This window comes from Neolamprologus multifasciatus, chromosome 7 (assembly GCF_963576455.1).
Source record: "Neolamprologus multifasciatus chromosome 7, fNeoMul1.2, whole genome shotgun sequence".
NCBI classification, from domain to species: domain Eukaryota; kingdom Metazoa; phylum Chordata; class Actinopteri; order Cichliformes; family Cichlidae; genus Neolamprologus; species Neolamprologus multifasciatus.
The window spans coordinates 28,818,947-28,837,275 of NC_140445.1; the positions used below are offsets into that span (position 1 = coordinate 28,818,947).

Sequence of the window (18,329 nt, forward strand, 5' to 3'; positions counted from 1 at the left end):
GTGGTGGTTCAACAGATCTTAAAAAAAAAAAATTAAAAAAAAGTTAAGACTTAATTAGTTTCTACCTTAAATGGCTGTCAACATACCTTCTTTCATGCTATTTCTATTTCTTTTTAGTTTGTCTGATAAATGTGGACCAGAGGAGCGGAAGCCTTTATTGGGTGTCATGTCATCGAAACACCATCGGAACAATCGCAGCTGACAGCTACTACCCAAAGCAGCTTTACTACACGACAAAGGAGATTAAAAACTTGTATCTGGACTGGCTGCGGGGTACCATGATCTGGCTAGAAGAAGATCGAATTCTTAGCATGAGCATGTTGGGAGGTGTTGCTAAAGAGCTGCTGCACATAGCTGGAGGAGTGAGTGGGGGCATCGCTTTTGACCTCAGGGCTAATAGCCTGCTGTGGAACTCAAAAATGGCAGGTTAGTTTTATCGTTGGATTGGTGTGTGGAAGCTTGTTATGATCCCTGGGGATAATAAATACATTTTTTGGGGGGTTAGTTATATCAAAATTTCAGCTTATGAACTCAAACTTTGGAGAAAATAACTTAAAATTTCCAAACCACACTCATTCAGATTTGTTTTGCATACTTGCAAATCTCAGGGTTTGCAAACCACATAAAAAAATGATGAACTTCACCTCACAGACTTTAATGTTGCCTTTAATTAAGTTTTTTTTCTTTTTTTTTTATGACAGGCTTAACAACATTAAGTTTGCTGCGAGAGAGAAGCCACCAAGCTGGAAGAAGATGGAAGATTTCGGGCTCAGTTGTAGCTGCCCTCGAGCCTTTTCTCTTGTCAGTTTCAGACAACGTAATGACTCTGTGGGATCAGCGTGATGGGAGCCCCATTCAAGATGCAGCTGTGACGGGTCATGTGATCAGAGTAATCATTGCTCTCATAGACATTCAGACAGTTCAGAGTAAGATCATCTGTCACAGCAGAAACAGATTTATATAGCACTTTGACGTTTTTCTGGTATGCATGATCATCTCATTAATTCCATTGCATTGTCTTTACATTCTCAAGCCTGCAGGAAACCATCGTTTTTGTGCAGACACTCATCAGTCTGCCTCTCAGAAGCTCAGCTGTGTGATGGGAAAAAGGACTGCCCGGAAGGAGATGATGAGTTTTGTCCTGGGGCTTGTCTGTCTATAGGTAAATGCCCAAGCTGACATTCTTGTTATAACTGGCGATGCAGCTCAAAAACATATTGAGACTTACTGATAGGTTTTTCGATCTCAGAGGAGTTCAAATGCCAGGACCGGAGCAGTTGCATTTCCAGACGTCTTGTGTGTGATGGTCGGTCTGATTGTACCGATGGCTCGGATGAGGCTGATTGTCCAACTGCAGCTCCTCGTACAAGTCGGTCAAATGTGATGAAATGTCGCATAGGCTCAAAGCCATGTGAAGATGGCAAAGACTGTGTTTTATATAGTCACGTGTGTGATGGAGAGGACGACTGTGCGGATGGATCAGATGAACTGGGCTGCGGTGAGTTTCCTAAAACAAAATCAACCGTTTTTTGATTGCCGATGTGATGTTTTGGTGTACGTTTAGTTTTTGGCTTTGTAATGCATTTTATTATTTCGTTAGTATTCTTGTCACTGTGTTTAACGTATGACTCCTTATTTGTCTTTTAAAGATGCCCTGCAACAGAACATGACTACCACAAGAACTAATATGGACCAATCAAACAAAACTCCAGGTTCTACCACTCATTCTCCTCGAACTCTCCTGGCCTGCACCAGTCCCTCTGTCCTCTGTCCTTCTTCTGCTTACCTCTGCATATCTCCAGACCAGTTTTGCAATGGACATAGTGACTGCCCTGACGGCTTTGATGAGAAGAACTGCGTAAAAAGTTGCCCCTCAAAAAGTAAGCACCAAATCAGTATTTCATTTTCTCAGTTTAAAAATATTTAGCATTTTATGTCTTCAAAAGTTTAACACTGTATGTCCTGTTCAATAATTTTATTCCAGATGGCTTTCTCTGCAAAGATCATCGCAGCTGTGTATCTAAAAGCCTGGTTTGTGACGGTGAATTTCATTGCTACGACGGCTCTGATGAGGTCAACTGTTCGAGTGCAGCCACAGCTGCTCCTGGGAGAAACATTCTGAAATGCCGTTTGGGGTTCACAGTCTGCAAAGATGGGAATCAGTGTGTCCTCAATATCAGCGTCTGTGATGGAGAGAAAGACTGTCAAGATGGATCAGATGAAGAACGATGCAGTCAGTATTTATGCCAAGTTTCTTTTCAAGTTTTATATATTGACGTTAAAATAATTTTAAATTTCTGCTTCTTGGTGTCATTTTTCTAGATGTTGCAGAGAGAGATTCTACAATGCAAATAGAGAGACGGCCCTCAAATGATTCTCCTGTACTCCTCACACCGTCCATTAAACCTCACTACAGGCTACCTTGCAGCAGTCCTTCAATTCTGTGTCCAGATTCCTCTTTGTGCATTAAACCAGCACAGATATGTGATGGAAGAAAAGACTGCCATGATGGATCTGATGAGAACTGTGTGAAAGGGTGTCCTTTTGAGGACTTTCTCTGCAAGGACCGAAGGAGCTGTGTCTCCAAGAGTCTGGTCTGTGATGGACTGTTTCAGTGCCAGGATGGATCAGATGAACTGAACTGTCCGAGTGTGACCGCTCCTGCAGCTCAAAATGTGCTGCAGTGCCACAGGAACGCAAAGATGTGTAGTGATGGCACAGAGTGTGTTTTACTCAGCCACGTATGTGATGGAGAGAAAGACTGCATGGATGGATCTGATGAAGAAGGATGTCCAGGAATTTGCAAAAAAGGTTGTTTCACTTTAAACTTTATATTTAATCTAGGGATGCACCGATACCGATACTGGTATCGGGTATCAGGGCCGATACTGTAAAAGGTGTGTGTGCTCATACTCGTAAAAGTTAACCGATACCATGAACCGATACTAACTTATTTCATTAGTCAGAGGGTGGCTGGTCATTTCTGTTGTAGTTTTTTAGATTGGTCACTAGGGGGACATCCCGCGCTAAACGGGCACAGGGTTAGACGAGTGAGACTGGCAGCTCCAGATAAAAAAGAGAAACTGGAGGCTGCTGTAGCTAGGCTAAACAAAATGTCAGCAGTGTGGAGCGGAACAGCCAACTTTAACTCAGGTTTTGGAAAAGCGATGAAAAATGTCAAGAGAAAATCCACGGGCAGTTAAAATAACAGAGGCTCTGACTCATTTTATTTCTCTGGATGACCAGCCAATGCCGGCCGTGGAAACCATAGGATTGCACCGTCTTCTCAGCATACTTGAGCTGCGATATGAAATTGGACACTCTGCAATAATTTAAAAGTTTATTTTATTCTCAAACCTAATTTGTATTTATTTTATTCCAAACAGAAGTGTTTATTTATTATTCTGAAAGCTCGAGACAGTGCCCAATAGTTCAGTGATATTTTGTTAAATTACAATGTGGATACTCCACAATAATTTAACAGAAGTGCTTATTTTTCACTTGAAATTTTTTTTGTGGTCATTTTTATTACGATTTTATTTTTTATCGGCAGAGAATAAAATAAAACCTGTCTTCCTTGCGCACGTGTGTGATAGAAGTATCGGTTTTTGTACTCAGTATCAGCAAGTACTCAGATCCAAGTATCAGTATCGTATCGGTTTGAAAAAATTGGTATCGTTGCATCCCTAATTTAATCTTTCCATGATGTAATGAACTTAATATTATTGAAACTGATCAGAACTTTTATTCTTTAAACCTGTACATGTGAGGGTGCAAATGCAAATGGCTTCGTCCATGATTGTCTTCTTTCTACCCCAGGTGAGTTCCAGTGTGCCCATGGGAAAATGTGCATCCCTGAGGCTCAGGTGTGTGATGGGAGGTTCCAGTGTCGGGACCATTCAGATGAAGTTGACTGCCAGAAACCAATTAAGAGCTGTGAGCATCGTTGTGCTGACGGGAAGCGCTGCATCCCAAAGAAGTTCCTGTGTGATGGAGAAAAAGACTGTGTGGATGGCTCAGATGAAGTGGGCTGCAGTAAGTACTGAGAAGCTGCATGAAGGAAACCAGAAGATTCAAATGAACCAAATCTAGTATTTATAAGTTTCACGTTGCTGCTACATGCTAAACCTAACACAGGTTGCTCTTTCCAGATCAGGCTGCTGCTCCATCATCAGAGTCTCCTGTCTTCACTGCATCACCTTGCGTTGCTCCTTCAGTTCTCTGCCCTGGATCATCCCTGTGTATCTCTCAAAATCAGCTCTGTGATGGACAAAGAGACTGCCCTGATGGATCTGATGAAAATGACTGTGCGGTCCATTGTGTAAACCCAAGTAAGTGCTTGAATGTGCCATGAAGAAAAGGCTTAGTCTACACATTTAGCCAAGAAATAAAGACATGAGTTTTGAAACAGTTACATTTTTTTCTGATCTGTAAGGTAGATTGTTATGCTTGTTTTTTCTCTCCATAGCTGACTTTCTCTGCAAAGATCATATGGGCTGTGTCTCCAAGAATCTGGTCTGTGATGGACGCCGTCATTGCCAGGATGGATCGGATGAACTGAACTGTCAGAGTGTGACCGCTCCTGCAGCTAAAGATGATGTGCTGCAGTGCCACAGAAATGCAAAGATGTGTAGTGATGGCACAGAGTGTGTTTTACTCAGCCACGTATGTGACGGAGAAAAAGACTGCATGGATGGATCTGATGAGAATGACTGTGCGGTCCAGTGTGTAAACCCAAGTAAGTGCTTGAATTGCTATGAAAAAAGGCTTAGTCTACAGAATCTAGCTAATTACTTAAGATGTGATTTTAATTGTCAGACAATTTTAAAAAATAATAATCCTTTTGAATGTTTATTCAGTCTCATAGTAGTAGACTGAATAAAGTAGTAGTAGTTTGGAGGCAGTTATTTTTTTTTTTTATCTTCAGCTTGGTATATTTTTTTTTTTCCCCTCTCCATAGCTGACTTCCTCTGCACGGACCATATGGGCTGTGTCTCCAAGAGTCTGGTCTGTGATGGACACCCTCAGTGCCAGGATGGATCAGATGAGCTGAACTGTCTGAGTGTGACCGCTCCTGCAGCTCAAAATGTGCTGCAGTGTCGCAGGAGCGCAAAGATGTGTAATGATGGCACAGAGTGTGTTTTACTCAGCCACGTATGTGATGGAGAGAAAGACTGCATGGATGGATCTGATGAAGAAGGATGTCCAGGAATTTGCACAAAAGGTTGTTTCACTTTAAATGTAATCTTTTTGTGTCTGAAAATAGCTTTTTGACCCTAACAGAGTGAACTTAATGTTATTGAAAATGATAACATCTGTTTTACTTTAAAACTGTACATGTGAGGGTGCAAATGCAAGAGACTTCATTCTCGATTGTCTTCTTTCCATCTCAGGTGAGTTTCAGTGTGCCCATGGGAAAATGTGCATCCCTGAGGCTCAGGTGTGTGATGGGAGGTTCCAGTGTCAGGACCATTCAGATGAAGCTGACTGCCAGAAACCAATTAAGAGCTGTGAGCATCGTTGTGCTGACGGGAAGCGCTGCATCCCAAAGAAGTTTCTGTGTGATGGAGAAAAAGACTGTGTGGATGGCTCAGATGAAGTGGGCTGCAGTAAGTACTGAGAAGCTGCAATAGCAAATGAATCTAACAAAGCAAATTTACTATAAAACATTTTTGATTTTTCTATCATCTTAACTTTTGTTAATAGATTAATAGACACTACATGCTAAAACTAACAGTTTGTTCTTTCCAGATCAGGATGCTGCTCCATCATCAGAGTCTCCCGTCTTCACTTTTGCATCACCTTGCGTTGCTCCTTCAGTTCTCTGCCCTGGATCATCCCTGTGTATCTCTCAAAATCAGCTCTGTGATGGACAGAGAGACTGCCCTGATGGTTTTGACGAAAACGGCTGTGCTGTCCAGTGTGAAAACCCAAGTAAGTGGTTAAATTACCATAAAGAAAGGTAGCATCATTCATGCAGCCACATCCAAACTTGGGTGTGCACTTGCTGTCTGAAAGATTCAAAGAAAAGGTGAAGTTCTTTATTTTGAATGTTTGTATTTTCATCAAGCATCATAGGCGCTCTGATATCTTGTAGAAGGAGCTTACATTAAATCCTTCAAGCGTTGTCTCCAGTGTTATATAGCCACCTCTGTGCTTCTCAAACCTGCACCTTTTTGTTCCTGCACATCAGATGACTTCTTGTGCAGCAACCAGAAAAAATGTGTCCCTGGAATGCAAGTGTGCGACGGCCGAGCCCAGTGTCCCGATGGCTCTGACGAGAAGCTCTGTCAATCACCAAATCCTACTGCCACCTGTAAGATGCGGTTAATCAAAGAAAATGTGTGACTTGATTGTTTGCTTGCCCAAACAGTCTGCCCTTTAACGCATAATGTTCTCTCTGTCAAGCCTCCATGAGTGGCTTCGGCACCAGACAAACTCCTCTCAGATGCCGCATTGGTTTCAAACGATGTAAAAATGGCCATGAGTGCGTTATGTACAGCCATGTGTGTGATGGGGAGAAGGATTGCAGTGATGGCTCAGATGAAGAGGGATGTGTGGCTGGTAATTTCTAAGTGTATCATTTTCATATTATTTGTATCATTTCTTGTATTCATCTGTTGAACTATTTTAAAGACTGATTGTAGTGAGCTAGTAATAGATGGAACACTATAAATTACTTCCATGTGCCCTTTAGTTAAAGCAACTATATTAATTTATAATGCAGAAATGGTATCTTGAAGTCTACAGCACTGCTGATTCATTTAATTTAATATTTTTGTAGATAGTGCAAGTATGGTTACTGACACAGGAACACTCGGCTCAACTGTATCTCCTTCCGTCAACCTTCGCACAGAGCAGCCTTGCATCAGTCCTTCAATTCTGTGTCCAGATTCCACTTTGTGCATAGAACCAGCACAGATATGTGATGGAAGAAAAGACTGTCCCGATGGCTCCGATGAGAAGTGCATGAAGAAGTGTCTTGATGACAGAGACTTTCTCTGCAAGGACCGAAGGGGCTGTGTCTCCAAGAGTCTGGTCTGTGATGGACTCTCTCATTGTCAAGATGGATCAGATGAACTGAACTGTCCTAGTGCGGCCCCTCCTGCAGCTAAAGATAATGTGCTGCAGTGCCGCAGGAGCGCAAAGATGTGTAATGATGGCACAGAGTGTGTTTTACTCAGCCACGTATGTGATGGAGAAAAAGACTGCATGGATGGATCTGATGAAGAAGGATGTCAAAATACCTGCAAAAGAGGTTTGGTTTTTTTGGTTTATTTCTTTATTTTTCCAATTTAAACTTCATTTAGTTTATCTTTTAAATGTCTGAGCTTTGTTTTTTGATGATACGAGCTTAATGTTACCTTGTTTAAACCTGTACATGTGAGGGTGCAAATGCAAATGGCTTCGTCCATGATTGTCTTCTTTCCATCCCAGGTGAGTTCCAGTGTGCCCATGGGAAAATGTGCATCCCTGAGGCTCAGGTGTGCGATGGGAGGTTCCAGTGTCGGGACCATTCAGATGAAGCTGACTGCCAGAAACCAATTAAGAGCTGTGAGCATCGTTGTGCTGACGGGAAGCGCTGCATCCCAAAGAAGTTTCTGTGTGATGGAGAAAAAGACTGTGTGGATGGCTCAGATGAAGTGGGCTGCAGTAAGTACTGAGAAGCTGCATGAAGGAAACCAGAAGATTCAAATGAACCAAATCTAGTATTTATAAGTTTCACGTTGCTGCTACATGCTAAACCTAACACAGGTTGCTCTTTCCAGATCAGGCTGCTGCTCCATCATCAGAGTCTCCTGTCTTCACTGCATCACCTTGCGTTGCTCCTTCAGTTCTCTGCCCTGGATCATCCCTGTGTATCTCTCAAAATCAGCTCTGTGATGGACAAAGAGACTGCCCTGATGGATCTGATGAAAATGACTGTGTGGTCCATTGTGTAAACCCAAGTAAGTGCTTGAATGTGCCATGAAGAAAAGGCTTAGTCTACACATTTAGCCAAGAAATAAAGACATGAGTTTTGAAACAGTTACATTTTTTTCTGATCTGTAAGGTAGATTGTTATGCTTGTTTTTTCTCTCCATAGCTGACTTTCTCTGCAAAGATCATATGGGCTGTGTCTCCAAGAATCTGGTTTGTGATGGACGCCGTCATTGCCAGGATGGATCGGATGAACTGAACTGTCAGAGTGTGACCGCTCCTGCAGCTAAAGATGATGTGCTGCAGTGCCACAGGAATGCAAAGATGTGTAGTGATGGCACAGAGTGTGTTTTACTCAGCCACGTATGTGACGGAGAAAAAGACTGCATGGATGGATCTGATGAAGAAGGATGTCCAGGAATTTGCAAAAAAGGTTTGTTTGTTTTTTTCCCCCACTCTAAATGTCATTTATTTAACTGTTTATTGTTTAAACTTTTATTTTATTGCTTAAAAGAAATTGTATTTAAAGTCACATCAACACGTGTACTTTCAAGTGGAGTTGTGAGATCAGCTGATTGTCATTACTTTCTTTTCTACCCCAGGTGAGTTCCAGTGTGCCCATGGGAAAATGTGCATCCCTGAGGCTCAAGTGTGTGATGGGAGGTTCCAGTGTCGGGACCATTCAGATGAAGCTGACTGCCAGAAACCAATCAAGAGTTGTGAGCATCGTTGTGCTGACGGGAAGCGCTGCATCCCAAAGAAGTTTCTGTGTGATGGAGAAAAAGACTGTGTGGATGGTTCAGATGAAGTGGGCTGCAGTAAGTACTGAAAACTAAAACTGGAATAGCGAAGCAGAGTAACTGAGTGTTTCAATAAGGTTTATTTGATGTTGTCCCAGGTTACAAAATGAAACACCAGTTTAATAGTTTCCTTTCTTTCCAGACTACAACACCTCAACAACCAAGGCTCCTGCTTTTCCTTTTGCTTCACCGTGCACTCCTCCTTCAGTTCTCTGCCCTCGATCGTCACTGTGCATTGCTAAACATCAGCTGTGTGATGGACAAAGAGACTGCCCTGATGGATTTGATGAAAACGGCTGTATGGTTCATTGCGAAAACTCAAGTAAGAGTAGAAGTTACTATGGAGAAAGCTACCAGTAGTTTACACATCCAACCAGACTAACGTGGCAGGAACTCACTCTAGGAGAGTTTTTTTAAACAGTGAAGTGCTTTGTTTTGAGGTTTGAAATCCTAAATAACCTTTTTGTTCCTGCATATCAGATGACTTCTTGTGCAGTGACCACAAACAGTGCATCCCTGAAATGCAAGTGTGCGACGGCCAAGCCCAGTGTCCCGACAGCTCTGACGTGAAGCACTGTCAGTCACCAAATCCCACTGCCACCTGTAAGTCGAGACAGAAAGCAGACCAGCACAAACAATTGGGAAATGGAGGAATATTATTGATCCTTCCCCCTCGGTTTGTAGTTCTAGCTAAACAAAAACCCCAACTCACAGCTGATGTACTTTCTACACCCAATAGCAACCATAGTTTGAAACATCATACTAACTAAAACATACACTGCTAAACCAACAACTGAAAACAAAACAAAATCTCCTAATTTGCTGTTACTTTGCTCACCTTTCAATCTAAGCTAGTTTCTTTTGATTTATTTTTCTCTTTGCCAAGCCTCTGACGAGCTCAGCACCAGATCGACTCCTCTGAAGTGCCGCAATGGTTTTAAGCTGTGCGACGACGGCCTGGAGTGCGTCATGTACAGCAACTTATGTGATGGCGAAAAGGACTGCAAGGATGGGTCAGATGAAGAGGGATGTGCTATTCAGTGTAAAGCAGGTGCCTTATATATATTTTTTTTTTCCCTTTTGAGTTGGAAAAAATACTGATCTAGGTTTTAATGTGGGCAGGAAACATGTCTGATTATCTTGAAGGAAAATGGTCTTTCTCTTTCCCAGGTGAGTTCCAGTGTTCTCATGGGAAAAAATGCCTCCCACTAGAGCGAGTGTGTGACGGGCAAAATGACTGTCAGGACCGATCTGATGAAACTGACTGCTCAGTTATGATTGAGGGCTGCCATCAGCGCTGTGATAATAATACTCGCTGCATACCAAAGAGCTTCCTGTGTGATGGAGAGAGAGATTGTGCTGATGGGTCAGATGAGGAAAACTGTGGTGGGTGCCTTTCAGAAATTTCAGAAAAACAAAGCATGCAAACGTGAAATTACATCCACGTTTATTTTCCTGTTTCCAGGTTTGGTGTACTGTGCGGATCATCAGTATCGATGCGCTAGCGGTCAGTGCGTGTCTGAGGCACTGAGATGTGACGGATATGCCGACTGCAGTGACGGCTCTGATGAGGTGCACTGCTCGAGGCCCCCACGCTGCCTCACACAACTCCAATGCCCACACACTCATGAGTGTTTGCAGAAAGAGTGGCTCTGCGATGGCGAGGACGACTGCCGGGATGGTTCAGACGAGAAGGTGGGGAATGAAAGTAGAGTACATCTTGATTTGTCGAGCTAAGACGAAAGGGAATGCTTAAAAAAACAGAGCAAAGTGTGTAATCATTATCATTTCTGTCCAGAACTGCAATGCTCCTCCAGCAAAGTGCTTAAAGTTCCAGTGGCAGTGTGGAGACAGCAGTCAGTGCGTTCCTCTTTCATGGAGGTGTGACGGGAGGAAGGACTGTTACAATGGCATCGACGAGGAAAAATGTAAGCATGTTCACTGCTGATGTCATAGTTCATTGGACGGATTCACACACATTTGATTAGTTAGAAGGGGAACTCCTCATTTTCAAAGTGACTGTAATTTGAACCCCTAATTTGTGCATTTTTATTTTTAATGAGTAAGAGTATGCCTGTGGTGCTTCAAATGACCCACATTTTTGCCCATTAAAATGAGAGAATTTCTATCTTAAAAACCTCTTTTCTGTTTCTGGATGTTTTTAAACCAGAGGAAATCCTTGATTTTATTCTCTGTTGGGAAGCTGTGTAGTTAGAAAACAAATTACACACATTCACCATTAATTTTAATTTTATTTTTCATCTATTAATCTTCACAGGTAGCCAGAAAATATGTCCTTCTCATCTTTACCAGTGTGGCAGTGGAGAGTGTGTGGACACTAACCTGGTGTGTAATGGCGTCACTAACTGTGCTGATGGGTCAGATGAGGGTGTGAATTGTGTGCTGCGCAGCTGCTCCAGTCCATCGGCTCCCTTATGCGACCACAGCTGTGTCAGCACACCGTATGGTCCGGTCAGTGCAGAACAGATGTGTATTTGGTTATCTGGCAATTTCCCATAAATTATAACTATATTTATCACAGCTCTGCTGAACTTATCCTGGAAATGTCATCTTCCCGTATTTTTCCAGAAGTGCTACTGTGCTGCGGGTTTCAGACTGATGTCCAGAGCCGCACACTGTGTGGACATCGATGAGTGTACAACAGCACCTCATGCCGTATGCAACCACATTTGTCGGAACACCCGTGGATCCTACAGCTGTCATTGCCACCCCGGCTTCTACCTGGAGCCTGATAACAAAAGCTGCAAGACGAAAGGTGCAGTTAGTCTGGATGCATTCTGTCTCTAAATGACTCTTTCTCCATCATTTTTGTCACTATTCCCACATCAGGAACATCACTGTCACTTTTTTCCCCCACTAAAATCGGTTATATTTTTCATAACATAGGCTCATCTGTGCAAAAGGCACTAACAGTCCAAACCTATTGTGTCAAAACATACAAAGTCAGTCACTCAAAGTATTGTTCATACACAAAAGGAGATGTGCACGATTTATTTGAAATGTGACAGTATGATTGCTGAATGTCAGAAAAGCAAAATTAAACTATATTCATCAGAGAACACAGGGGGGAAAAAACATACAGACTGAGGCCATGGAACAAACTACTGTATATTACATCAAAGTCCCACTGCACTGAGCTACTCCTAACTTGCAAACGGCAGCAACTCTGTATTTATGCATTGTAGACAGGATCAAGACAAGCTATGTTCAAACTGGGCATCAGATTATGGAAGAAAAGTGATTTTAAGTACCAGGCAGGCTAGTCTGTGTATTAAGAAAATGCCATGACAATATCTAGGGTATACAGAGAAGGGTCACAAAAGAGAAACTATCCAGTGACAAGCAGCTCGCTGGGTGAAAATGCCTTGTTGATGTCAGAGAACAATGGGCAGACTACTTTAAACTAATAACTCAAATAACTGCTTGGTGCAACCAAGCTATGCAGAAGAGCATCTCTGAGCACACATGTCGAACCTTGAAGCAGATGGACTACAGTAGCAGAAGACCACACTAGGTGCCACTCCTGTCAGCTAAATATAGGAAACTACAATTTAAGCTACAGTTCACACAGGCTCACCAAAACTGGACAATAGAAGATTGGGAAAAACACTGTTCACAAAAACCCTCCATGGTCACCAGATTTCAATCCTATAGAGCAGTGGTTCTCAAACTTTAGTAGTATAGGCCTATTTAACACCACATACAGTTTACAGAGACAATTTTATTTCTTATATGAATGTTATTTATTTGAACTGTCATAAACAGGATGTGACATAATGATGCAAATAACACCTGTACTGCATTAAAACATTCACAGCAGGTGGGATATCCAATCTTTAAGTGATGACCTGATGAACCCTGCTCCCGGGTCCAAACTACTCTGAGTTTATTAAGGATGTTGTGTTTTTAACATGTTTTAATGCTTTGAATCTTGTTCTATTTAATCTGAACAAGCCCCTGAAAAAAGTCAGTGATCACTGTCGTCCTCTCTCGGTTTTTATTACCACTGTTCATTTTAAAGCTCCGTTTTTAAAACCTTACGATGTAACTACAGCCCAGCCCATGCAGCAGTATGTTAATGACTAACCTTATATCTCAGTTGTTCTCCTGACTGAAGTTTGGTCCGTTTACAGCATCCTGCCATGCGATTTCATTTGTCCCTAACCATCGCGAACCCTCACGTTAACCTTTATGGAGTGGAAAACGTTGGCGTTCATCCTCCAGCTTCACTGTGTTTATATTATGCTAACCATAGCTGTGTAGCTAGCCACCACACAACACATCATTATATACCAGCTAGCCCAACTTCAGTAACCCTACAAACGCCACTGCTGTTTAGTTTTCGGTCTTCATTCAGAAGCGATAGTAGAGCTGTACGTTTTAATTTTTGCTGTGGTGGTTAAGGCGCTGGATTTTTGGCTTCGTGGTTCGAAGCTCAGTTTGCTCTGCATGGCATTTCGGCCAACGACACAATGCCATAGTGTGGTAGCCTCACTGGATCCGCTGTCCACTCGTCATTTGACCCTCGTCCAGGACCTCCCCACCCATCCAAGGGAAATACACCACTCAAGGCACTGCTGCTGCGACATAATAGAAGTGGATCGCATTCTCATGTCTACCAGGTGCTTCGGCATCCACGCAATAGTTCCCGGCTCACCGAGCATCTCCCGCGCCCCCACCAATTCTCCCAGGGGTATTCGACTCAATGGTGGCTGGGATGGCGGCACTGCGGAAAAAGGCCTGTGTTTTGTTTTGTTTTGTTTTGTTTTTGTTTTTTTACCATCAGAGTGAAAGAGCCGTGCTGCCTTTGCAGTTTTAAGGCCCAGGGAAACAAGCCCTTCAGTGCTCTGTAGCGGCTGTGATGATAAGGAAAGGCTGCTGTTTTCTGATTGACTTCGGCTCCCAGAAGAGCCTCTGGTACTCTTGTGTCGTCTTAGCATACCTCTACAATGGTATATAATTTAATCTTAAACAAAAATTGCAGATTTCCCACGTACCACCAGAGAGAGCCCAAGTACCACTGTTGGTACACGTACCACAGTTTGAGAAAGACTGCTATAGAGCACCTTTAGGATGTGATGTAGCAGAAGGTTTGCATCATGGATGTGCAGCCAGCAAATAACTACGTGATGCCAGCATCTCAACACGGACCAGGAATGTTTCAGCACCTTGTTGACTCTATGCCATGAAGAATTGAGCTTCAAACTATAAGCTTCCATAGTTTTTAGATGAGAAAGTAATCAACACATTATTAAAATGTTTTTAGTAGTGACTTATGTTTAGAAATGGTAGCAGTGTGTACAGACTTAGACAATCTTTGGCCTTTAGTTTTTGTGTGCGTGGTTGTATCACTTCTTCTACAGAGGACACACAAAAGTAACTTTGTCATGTTTCCTCCTAGATGAGCCCTTGCTTCTGGCATCAGTGCAGTCAGACTTGTTCCTGCTGGGAGTCCATAGCGGCACGCTGCATCTCCTCACCTCTACCAGTCGACCCGCCTTCTCACTGGATTATCACTGGGTTCAACAAAGGATTTACTGGCTGAGCACTGACTACCAGAGCATCCGCTGGGTCGACATGAGAAACCCAGACAAAAGAGGAAACCTGGTCAAAGGTAAAATTTCGTAATCTGGGCCTGTGTGTGAATTTAAAAATTGGAAATGTAGTGAATCTACTTAATTTAGGACCTCACTGGACCTCACTTAAAAATATAGATAGATAGAGATGGTGAATCATCAGAATCTGAGATGCTGTTATTAAATCTCACAGGTGTGAAGTCTGATTTCATCGCAGTGGACTGGGTGGGTAAGAATTTATACTGGGTGGATGGCCTGGTTGGTCAAATTCTGGCGGTGAAACTCAGCAACACCACAGTGAGGTCTCAGGACTGCACTGTGGTCCTGGGAGAAGATTTGGAACAGCCAAGCTCCTTGGTTCTGCTGCCACATAAAGGGTGAGTTTCTTTGCTTTGTGCATTTATTTTGTTTTTTGTAATACGAAAGCACTCCAGCTTTGACATCACAGCCATGTATTGTATAATTAATGTCCTTAGGCTGATGCTGTGGTCTGAGATCGGCAGCACGCCTCAGATTAAGCAGTCTGGGATGGATGGTTCAGAGAGGAAGGTGGTTGTGAGCCACAGTTTGAGTTGGCCAGTCAGTTTGGCCTATGACCTCCTAGATAACAGAGTGTACTGGGCAGATGAGAAACTGCGCTGCATTGGCTCAGCCTCTCTGGATGGAGGCAACATCAAGGTATTTGAATGTCAAACCGCAAAACAAGTAGAACCCAGAGACATAAGAAAGGGAAAACATATGATGTGGTGTCTGAGATGCCTTTAATAGGCCATGTTACTAATAATCTGTCTAGTCTCCCAGCAGTTATCTAATATCACAACACAGTAATGGCTTTCTTTTACTAGATCCTTCAGTTGGCTGAAACTCCAAACCCTTTCTCAGTGGTGGTCTTCAATGATCGTGTTTTCTGGTCTGACACAAAGAGAAGAGTCATACGCTCAGCTGACAAGAACACTGGGAAAGACCAAAAGGTTGTTCTGAAGAGACTGGGACAGCCATTTGGGCTAAAGGTGAACTCCGACAGTAAAATGAAGTCACATTTGATCAAAGACTGTCACCGCTTATGAGTCTTAATGTCAAATCTTCTTCTCTCCCTAGCTGATGCATGCCCTTTCGCAGCCAGCTGTGCCCAGTCCTTGTGACCATCTGCGCTGCTCCCATATTTGCCTTCTGGCCCCCCCGGTGACGGGCAGATCTGCAGTATGTCGATGCCCAAAGGGTCTGCTGCTTTCCAAGGACAACATCACCTGCTCTCGGCCCAGGGATTCATCTTTCATCCTGCTCCTGTCTCAAAACACAATTTACCAGGTGACATGTTTTGTAGTGATGTTAAGGCCTTCTAGACAACACATTTAAGAAATTAGGTCTTCTGCTTTGTTCCACTTTAAATCGCACCTCCCTGCTACTGGCAGATTTACTTGCGCTCCTTGCGAAGGGATGGCATCGCCCTGAAAAAAATGCCAAACAGCCGAGTCTTGGCCCTCCCGGAGATAAACGAAGCCATGGGACTAGATGTCTCCACCCAGGAGTTGTATGTGGCTTATGCGGGATCTGTGGATGTTCTGAAAATGGGAAGCTACAGGTCAAGACAAGGACTCACACCTGCTGGACAAGTCCTAAAGCTGAAGGTATGCTTAGGGCGAAAGTCTTGTATTTAATGGGAAAACAGTAGGATGTTAAACCCTGAAGATGTAACCATCTGACATTTAATTTAAAGTTAATAATCTAACTCTAGATAATGGCTTTAGTTGGTGATTAAATCAGCCTCAGCTCTCCAATAAGTGTCACTTTCTGGCGAAACTTTAAGTCTGGAAGCTATCCCTCTCTGTCCTATAAGGATGATTCGGTCACGGCTCTGGCAATTGACTGGGTGACCTCTAACCTCTACTGGAGCAGCAGCTCGAAGCCCAACATCCATGTGACATCCCGCAATGGTGGCTACACCACGTCTCTCCTGCAAGGATCACTGACGGTGAAGGCAGCACTTATCATATTTCTGCTCAGATGTGAGCGCTTACACCTGATGTTTTCATGGGTCTTTTCAGTCTGCTGTGATATTTGCCATTGAATTGCACTAAAAATAAATTGGCAATGAGTTGCCAATTTATTTTTATAAATGTTCTTAATCAAAGTTTATTTACTTGCTTTTTCTTTGGACAGACTTCTAAAAAAACAGACTTCTAAATTGCAGTCATTAAAGTTTTCACATTTGCAAGTATCGGCGCATATATATATGTATAATAAAAATGTACTTTTAGCTACATCTTTAGTATTGTATTACCAGTCCTAAAAATAATAATCCACATAGGAAAAGACACTGCTAACACACACCTTGCTTTATGCTCCCTTCCTTGCCAACCCAATGACCTTCTAATGTTAAACGTTTAATGTTTAACAATTGTCTTTTCAGCTTGCCACATCCATCGCGTTACATCCCTCCTCAGGTCGACTTTGCTACACAGCAGTGGTCATGGCAGGTGGGAAGAGCCTGACGCAGGTGGTCTGTGCCTGGATGGATGGCCGGAACAAAGCAGTGCTGTGGGGAAAGTCTGGAATCCCCAACTCCTTGGTGTTCGTTAATAATGGGACCAGAATCTACTGGGCCGACACTGGTGAACAGTTAAACGCACAATAAAACAAACCTCCCACACACTCATGATGACCGGGACAAATTTGCATTCAATTCCTCTGAGCAGTAACTCAACACATGATCCCAATAAAGAAGTGAAAAAAATGTATAGTAATGACATATATGAGATGAGAGTATTTTTGATAATCCTGCTTCTGTGTTTGCCTCATTTCTTTCTTCAGATGGAGGAGTGATCAGCTCCATTGGAGTGGATGGTTTGGGATATAAACAGTTTAAGGCAGGACCTGATCTGATTACGTCCTTGACATATACTGAGAACATCCTGTTCTGGGTCACACAGGGAAAGGGTAAGATACTTTTTGCTTTGATGTGCATTCAAACACCTTGTTTAGTTGACATGACATTATATTCAGTGATACTAGCAAATGGCTGAAGTGCTAAGACATTTATTTGTACAAAGGCTAGTGTAGAGATTATCTTTTGGGGGGTGGGGGGCCTGGGCAGGTTTGAGCGAGTGTGTGTGTGTGTGTGTGGGGGGGGGGGGTTTGTTTGTTTGTTTTTTCTTATTTGAATTTGTATATTAACCTCCTAGGACCTGGCATCCACATATGTGGACATCACATTTTGGGTTATTTACGCCAAAATACAAAATTCTGCTCTACAAGGGCCTGATACACACTTACGAGGACATTACACTGCTACTGTTCTATTGAAATTTAAAATGCATGTCCTCATATGTGGATCTCATTTTTGTCAGAAACAAAAACCAGGTTAAAAAACATTTTTAAAAAAATCTGGTATTTCTTTGTTTTGTTTTTTTGTTGTTGTTTTTTATATTCATCAGGTCTCAATCAGCCCAAATAGCAAAGATAAATTAAAAATACATGCCACAAAAGAGTTCAGATCTTAGGAGGTTAATGTTTTGTTGTTGAAATGTATTTTAAGTATTTTATTTCAATTTGAAATGTTAAGGTATTTGCATTTATATAAAGGTTTGAAAATGTTTTGGATGTTGTTTTACTTGCAATTGATGTGACAAATTTGATTACTTTGGGATTAAGTCAATGGGGTTTTCCTACTATTTCACTCTAATCACTTCATAGCCTTCTATCACCTTTGCTTCATCTTTCTTTTTCCCATTAAGGCAGCAGTTGGCATAACAAACTAATTTAAATGTACTTTTTCTCTACAGTCAAACACATCAAGAAATTAGTCCCCCTCCCCCCCAGAAAAGATTTGCTGATTTCTGTACTATATTTTTTGGTTGTTTTTTTTTTTTTTTTTTTTTTAATTGTACTTTTCAACTTGTGTAGATGTGACCAAACTGTGGTTCAGTGATGGCCTCCAGCCTAAACAGTTGTGGTTTGAGACAAAGACCAGCGTGGTGGAAATCAGAGCTCACAGCAATGACACCCAGTCAGG

The 18,329-nt window shown here is 42.4% G+C and overlaps 1 protein-coding gene across 9 annotated transcripts in view; it reads left to right on the plus strand.

Moving 5' to 3' along the window:
* Positions 1 to 18,329, plus strand: part of lrp13b (low-density lipoprotein receptor related-protein 13 b) — a 29,807-nt gene that overhangs the window by 6,047 nt on the left and 5,431 nt on the right. The window contains exons 13-50 of one of the 9 annotated variants that reach the window (XM_085167263.1): positions 118 to 426; positions 702 to 926; positions 1,034 to 1,162; positions 1,250 to 1,498; positions 1,650 to 1,880; positions 1,985 to 2,233; positions 2,323 to 2,811; positions 3,820 to 4,035; positions 4,152 to 4,331; positions 4,469 to 4,738; positions 4,961 to 5,224; positions 5,394 to 5,609; positions 5,752 to 5,934; positions 6,194 to 6,316; positions 6,409 to 6,564; positions 6,785 to 7,258; positions 7,438 to 7,653; positions 7,770 to 7,949; positions 8,087 to 8,353; positions 8,523 to 8,738; positions 8,863 to 9,042; positions 9,201 to 9,323; positions 9,607 to 9,771; positions 9,891 to 10,106; positions 10,186 to 10,415; positions 10,519 to 10,648; positions 10,999 to 11,192; positions 11,310 to 11,496; positions 14,143 to 14,355; positions 14,511 to 14,694; positions 14,794 to 14,995; positions 15,163 to 15,327; positions 15,416 to 15,625; positions 15,730 to 15,945; positions 16,155 to 16,289; positions 16,728 to 16,929; positions 17,129 to 17,254; positions 18,221 to 18,328. In XM_085167263.1, the coding sequence (XP_085023389.1) occupies positions 118 to 426; positions 702 to 926; positions 1,034 to 1,162; positions 1,250 to 1,498; positions 1,650 to 1,880; positions 1,985 to 2,233; positions 2,323 to 2,811; positions 3,820 to 4,035; positions 4,152 to 4,331; positions 4,469 to 4,738; positions 4,961 to 5,224; positions 5,394 to 5,609; positions 5,752 to 5,934; positions 6,194 to 6,316; positions 6,409 to 6,564; positions 6,785 to 7,258; positions 7,438 to 7,653; positions 7,770 to 7,949; positions 8,087 to 8,353; positions 8,523 to 8,738; positions 8,863 to 9,042; positions 9,201 to 9,323; positions 9,607 to 9,771; positions 9,891 to 10,106; positions 10,186 to 10,415; positions 10,519 to 10,648; positions 10,999 to 11,192; positions 11,310 to 11,496; positions 14,143 to 14,355; positions 14,511 to 14,694; positions 14,794 to 14,995; positions 15,163 to 15,327; positions 15,416 to 15,625; positions 15,730 to 15,945; positions 16,155 to 16,289; positions 16,728 to 16,929; positions 17,129 to 17,254; positions 18,221 to 18,328 (8,028 nt within the window). The remainder of the gene's footprint in view (positions 1 to 117; positions 427 to 701; positions 927 to 1,033; positions 1,163 to 1,249; positions 1,499 to 1,649; positions 1,881 to 1,984; positions 2,234 to 2,322; positions 2,812 to 3,819; positions 4,036 to 4,151; positions 4,332 to 4,468; positions 4,739 to 4,960; positions 5,225 to 5,393; positions 5,610 to 5,751; positions 5,935 to 6,193; positions 6,317 to 6,408; positions 6,565 to 6,784; positions 7,259 to 7,437; positions 7,654 to 7,769; positions 7,950 to 8,086; positions 8,354 to 8,522; positions 8,739 to 8,862; positions 9,043 to 9,200; positions 9,324 to 9,606; positions 9,772 to 9,890; positions 10,107 to 10,185; positions 10,416 to 10,518; positions 10,649 to 10,998; positions 11,193 to 11,309; positions 11,497 to 14,142; positions 14,356 to 14,510; positions 14,695 to 14,793; positions 14,996 to 15,162; positions 15,328 to 15,415; positions 15,626 to 15,729; positions 15,946 to 16,154; positions 16,290 to 16,727; positions 16,930 to 17,128; positions 17,255 to 18,220; position 18,329) is intronic. The other 8 variants (XM_085167264.1, XM_085167266.1, XM_085167265.1 and 5 more) reach the window with 8 other exon arrangements.